Consider the following 5,941-nt stretch of genomic DNA (forward strand, 5'->3'; position numbering starts at 1 on the left):
AAACCAATATGACATTAGTTTTCTACAGCTCATTTCTGATCATTCCTCACGCCCTTATGTTAGAAATATTGATCCAGTATTCGCTTTTTGAACGTGTTAAGAGTTTCAGCGGGAAGACCGTTAACAAAGACATTCCTATGGGTTGGGATTAAAGAATTTGTGTAATGTATTATTGTTGTGACTGCATTTATTTTCATCTGTATTGTTGTTTATCACCTATTTTCTTTGGTGCAAATAAATTAAAACCTTAAACCATACTAAATGTTAAGGTGTTTTATTGACAGAACCAGCAAACATATTTCATGAAGCCTTTTCCTGAGCCCTCAACATCAGCTATCCCACCAAGAGACCAGGCTTCTCAGTCCAAGGCCCACATTGTAGACAGGCAGTGAAGTAAAGAGACCAGGATATCAGGATATTATTTGTTTTTAGGAGGAGGATTCCTTGGTGGGGAAGGGCAGCTTCAGGTACTGGTACCACTGTTTGAGTTGCCGCGGCAACAGCAGCAGGACTTTCTCGGTGAGGAAGAGCAGTGCTTCCTGTATGGCTGGTCGAAGCAGCTGATTGGCTGGCATGGAGAGGACCAGGAGACAGAATTTCTCCTTCAGAGGTAGATGAGAGACCGGGTCATGTTCATTAGGCTCCAAATGGGAAACAAAGACTTCCATACCTGGGAGTAGGGGACCCTTTTGTTGGAGAAGCTTTGAAATGCTGAGATCTTCTGCAGTATGCTGTTATATTTGGGGTCTCTGTCTCCGTACAGTTCTGTGGCCTCACTCTGCAGTGTTGCAAACCTGTTTATACATGATTAACATTTATTTTGTTCCATTTTTTTATTCTATAACATTTTCTTACAGGAAGTGAAGATGAAAAAGCAGTCAAGGAGTTTCAAGCAACTTGAAATGGTTGAGTTACACCACATGATGTTTGTATGAGAGAGGGGAGAAAGCACCTACCAGAGACCAGTGGTGGATTTGGGCTCCTTCAGCTCACTCTTCAGAGAGGCAAGGAGCGAAGACAGACCAGCATCGGTCTTGGAAGCCATTAGAGCATCGAAAAGAGTTCTCATCCTTTCCTCACGGTACCTGAGGACAGAGAATGGGACTACAATGAGTCGCCGAGTAGGGCATTTTGACGACCAAGTATCACTTTTTGGTCATTACATTTTAATCCATAAATTTGATTCCCAGTGAAAAGGTGGGCCTGAAACCAACTCGTTTTATGTTGTTTTCAAATTGGTTGTGTTACTACTTCCTGTCATTGCCATAGGGGACAGAGAACTGATCAATTGTTCCTTGAATGGTTTCCTATTCATATACCCTCTATGTCAACAGGTGTGGTACTGTGTGGCTCAGTCAGTAGAGCATGGCACTTGTAACACAAGGTTGTGGGTATCGATTCCTGCTGGGACCACCAATACATACAATGTATGCATGCATGACTAAATAGCTTTGGATAAAAGCCCCCTGCTGAATGGCATGTATTATATTAACAGGAACATCATCCAGAACAAATGATCCTCTATAAAAACGACCTGACTGTGACATGTAGATACTTCAAGTTTAAACTTTATTTGTCCCAGAGGGCAATTGGTTTTCACAGCAAAGGGGCATAAAAACAACATTGAACATATAAAATCCACACGGATCACAATGTATAGTTCTAGTGAATACAATGCGCTACTACAGCAAGTCATAGGGCTGACAGTGTCCTCCTCACTTTTTCTTTTCAAACACTCCTGACTTGACCTGGATGTTTAGAACCTTCTTCACATTCAGGTATTGGACCTTGGCTCTCTCCAGCATGGCTGACTGGTCTACTCTAGGCCTAGGTGAGGGAATGAAAAGAGCAGCTTAATCTTTACATCTCAACCATGTGAATAAATGATCCATTTTACATACAGATAAATACATTTTGTTGGTTTGTTTCACACTCACTTGACTGTTTTCTTCTCTAGGGATGCTGTCGGAAAAGAAAACAGGTGACTATAGAAGCAAAACGTGAGAGATACTGTATTCACAACAGTGAACGGATTCATCTTTGTGGAACACATTGTAAAAATACTATGGCTCAAACGAAAGCCTTGCCATTCCCAAAACAAACATATAATTTTGCCATTTCAAGGGATTTGTACTGAAGTGATGTTTGGCAAAGGGTGGCACGTAGTTGGTGAAGCACACAAATGCCACAATCCATCAGGAATTCATGCTGTGGCAGAATCCAAAAACCCACAAGCCACAATGTAACCAGGGTGACACTGCACATGGAGTCTAGTCTCACTATGATACTGTTGGCTGCATGTATTTCCTGTGCCTTAAGGCAATAATCACATCAATAAGTGTTACAAAGCCACAATGGCTGTGTCTGCTAAGTGGGAACATGGCACATCGTTGTTGTTGTGTGTGGTATTGTATAGACTGACTGTTCTCATCCAGCAGCAGTAGTAGCCATGGGGGTATGTCTCCATCTCCGTCTGGATCTCGCTGGCCAACCTTACGCCTGGGCCCAGACTGCAGAGCTTTATATCTGTGATTATAGACCAGCAATGTACTACAGTATGGAGAGATAGATCAGCAATAGCTGATGTTGTCATGTCAATTATTGTTCATCATTCTCTTACCCTGTGGTTCGGATGGTGGTCATCTTTGAGGTCTCTGAAATCCACAAGAGAGTCAGTTTAATGATCGGCTAAGACGCACACTCAAAGCTATTTGGATATCGCGAATCATGTGACACCCAATAGGTGGTCCAATTATCCAATTGATTAGGTCAGCATGTATTATTGTTTAATTGAATTTATTTGCACACCAAAAAAGTGAAAGACAAACAGTGAAGATAAAATAAAAACAAGGTATGAAGGTGTGCAGGTGAGGTTGGAAACAAAGAGGGCTTGTATGAAAAAAACCACAAAACAATATACTGTATATAGGAAACAGACTGTCACCTGCGGCATCCTGGTGACCGATGAAGGTGTCCCACACGTCAGGGGTGCCGTTGTGACAGTCATCGGGGGCCAGAGACACCAGGCGTCCGATGGCATTCACTGGAGGGTTGTAGTAGCTGTGTGACTGCTTCAGGATGATTTTGGTCTTCTCTGTGTCCTTCATGATGACATTCACATAGTTGCTGTTGAGAGGAACCTGGAATACAGGATGTCAGTATTAAATCACCAATCAACCAAATGTATTTCATAAAGCGCTTTTTACATCAGCAGTTGTCACAAAGTGCTTTACAGATATCCAGCCTAAAACACCAAAGAGCAAGCAATGCAGAGGCAGAAGCACAGTGGCTTGGAAAAACTCCCTATATTAACAATACAACATACAGTAATAATAGATAGGGTTGCAAAATCCCAGGAACTTTCAATAAATTCCCTGGTCTTCCAGAAATCCTAATAATACGTCACACACGTTGTTTTATCGTTTTTCTTGTGTATTTAGTTGTTTTTGTTGTACTAGCTGAGTCTCACCAGTGTCTTTAGGTCTTTGTTTCTCATGTGAGAGATGCCACACAGGACCATGTAGATCCACTGCAGTTTCTCTGAGAACAGCTTCTGCTTCCTGTACTGTATCCTCCTATGAAGAGAACAGGGAAATACAACATGCTGTATGTCAAGCAGGGGAAAAGGCCACCAGAAAGTCCCAGACAGAACTATGAGGAAACTTTCTTATCAATAAGAAAAATCCAGCATTGCATGATGGATAAAACTGCAGCAATCTATGTGTCGTAGCAGTATTTGGTTTGATTACAAACTTCATTCAGGAGAAACAAACAGGGACAGTGCACAACGTACTGTAGGTTCTCCTCTTCCTCTGGGTCCAGTGCCTGTTGTTTCATGGTCATGGGGGTTGGTGGCACAGTCTCTTTATCAGCTGAAGAGAAAGAAGGATCAGAGTGCATGGATGGGGTCAACATAGTAGAATGTAGTAGTAGCATTGTAATTCATTCTGCATTGTGCTTTAGGTGACCAACCTGACATGGCTCGGTCACATGATGTCATTAGCGATGACTGTTTATCCTTTACAATGAGAACATAGTAGAGACATGTATTCTTCGTGTTACAGCAAGTGGTCCTAACATTCTATACAGTTCAAAAAGAATGAGGTTTTCAACAGTGAATAGAACCCAAAGGCTGGAATTCATCGCCGGAAGTCCAGAACAAACAATCACATCTCAGTGCCATAATAGTACTCAGCAACAATTCTAATAACTAAGGGGAACTAAACAAAAACACATTTTGAAGTTAATCAAAATATATATATATTTTTTTTTTGTTTCTTCTTTACTGGGTTTTTCCTGAGTTCCCTTTTCCCGCAGTGCATTACCTGGTCCCTGAGGCAACATATGAGGGGGCGTCCAGCGTGGAGAGCACGTCTAATGGAGGCCATCTCCCTCAGGTAGTGCTTCAGCTGGAGGAAGCCATCCAGGGTCTGGCTCTCCATTGGAGGGGCTGTGACGTTCTCCTAAAGAGTGTTGAAATATATACTATTCAAATATATGAATGTGATAATGAAGAAGGATTTACTACATGATAATGAATTATGTTTGGTCACAATTCTAGAGTTAAGTCCCTCCCCCTCACCTTTTTAGCCTTCTCCTGAGTGAATTTGCTGGAGATCACTGCACCTCCTGACTTTTTGCCAAACTTCTTGTCCCAGTGTGTCTGCCATAGAATGACTGAGGGAGGACCAGTCATTTTAAACAACTACTGTATAAACAAAACAATGAGTTGATTATGTGTGTGTGTCCGTGAATACGGATGTGTGTGTGAGGGTGTGTCACCTTCAGTGACTCCTGATCCTCTGACGTTAACCAGGTTGAGAAGAGATCAACGTTGTCAGAGGAAAGCATTCCCACTGTTTTGTATGGTCTATCCAAGGGACAAGGCATTACTTTAAGTTGAACGTTTACACACACACACACACACACACACACACACACACACACACACACACACCATCACAGTTGAAAATGAATAACATTTAATTCATACTATACAGTGCCTTCAGAAAGTATTCAGACCTTGACTTTTTCCACATTTTGTTACATTACAGCCTTATTCTAGAATGGATTATATAAATACAAATCCTCAGCAATCTACACACAATACTCCATAATGACAAAGCAAAAACAGGTCGAAGAAATAGTCCGTAGCGCTCCGAGACAGGGTTGTGTTGAGGCACAGATCTGGGGAAGGGTACCAAAACATTTCTGCAACATTAAAGGTCCCTAAGAACACAGTGGCCTCCCTCATTCTTAAATGGAATAAGTTTGGAACCACCAAGACTCTTTCTAGAGCTGGCTGCCCGGCCAAACTGAGCAATAGGGGGAGAAGTGCCTTGGTCAGGGAAGTGACCAAGAACCCGATGGTCACTCTGAAAGAGCTCTAGAGTTCCTCTGTGGAGATGGGAGAACCTTCCAGAAGGACAACCATCTCTGCAGCACTCCACCAATCAGGCCTTTACGGTAGTGTCCAGACGGAAGCCACTCCTCAGTAAAAGGAACATGACAGACCACTTTGCGTTTGCCAAAAGGCACCTAAAGCCTCTCAGACCATGAGAAACAAGATTCTTTGTTCTGATGAAACCAAGATTGAACACTTTGGCCTGAATGTCAAGCGTCACTTCTAGAGGAAACCTGGCACCATCCTTAAGGTAAAGCATGGTGGTGGTGGAATCATGCTGTGGGGATGTTTTTCAGCAGCAGGGACTGGGAGACTAGTCAGGAAAGAGGGAAAGATGAACGGAGCAAAGTACAGAGAGATCCTTGATGGAAACCTGCCCCAGAGCGCTCAGGACCTCAGACTGGGGTGAATGTTCACCTTCCAACAGAACAACGACCCTAAGCACAGTCAAGACAACGCAGGAGTGGCTTCAGGACAAGTCTATGAATGTCCTTGAGTGGCCCAGCCAGAGCCTGGACTTGAACCCGATCTAACATT

The 5,941-nt window shown here is 42.8% G+C and overlaps 1 protein-coding gene across 1 annotated transcript; it reads right to left on the minus strand.

Annotated features, from left to right (window-relative positions):
• Window positions 1-328: 328 nt before the first annotated feature.
• Window positions 329-4,696, minus strand: LOC139366824 (uncharacterized). Its single transcript, XM_071104518.1, has 13 exons — window positions 4,583-4,696; window positions 4,326-4,463; window positions 3,973-4,018; window positions 3,794-3,872; window positions 3,470-3,575; window positions 2,945-3,140; window positions 2,621-2,654; window positions 2,423-2,526; window positions 1,938-1,962; window positions 1,720-1,827; window positions 957-1,085; window positions 671-794; window positions 329-602 (listed from the first exon to the last, which is right to left on the minus strand). Exons 1-13 carry the CDS (start codon window positions 4,694-4,696, stop codon window positions 429-431), a joined length of 1,377 nt encoding a protein of 458 aa, XP_070960619.1. The 3' UTR covers window positions 329-428.
• Window positions 4,697-5,941: the final 1,245 nt, after the last annotated feature.

The sequence above is a fragment of the Oncorhynchus clarkii genome, chromosome 15 (genome assembly GCF_045791955.1).
Source record: "Oncorhynchus clarkii lewisi isolate Uvic-CL-2024 chromosome 15, UVic_Ocla_1.0, whole genome shotgun sequence".
Classification (NCBI taxonomy): Eukaryota; Metazoa; Chordata; class Actinopteri; order Salmoniformes; family Salmonidae; genus Oncorhynchus; species Oncorhynchus clarkii.

Excerpts from the sequence above, each read along its gene's own strand:
- LOC139366824 (XM_071104518.1), bottom strand. The coding sequence starts at position 4,696 with ATGACTGGTCCTCCCTCAGTCATTCTATGGCAGACACACTGGGACAAG. Across the intron at positions 3,576-3,793 it reads GAGGAAGAGGAGAACCTACA|GAGGATACAGTACAGGAAGC; the intron begins GTACGTTGTGCA and ends TTCTCTTCATAG. Across the intron at positions 1,086-1,719 it reads GGAGTGTTTGAAAAGAAAAA|GTACCGTGAGGAAAGGATGA; the intron begins GTGAGGAGGACA and ends CTCTGTCCTCAG.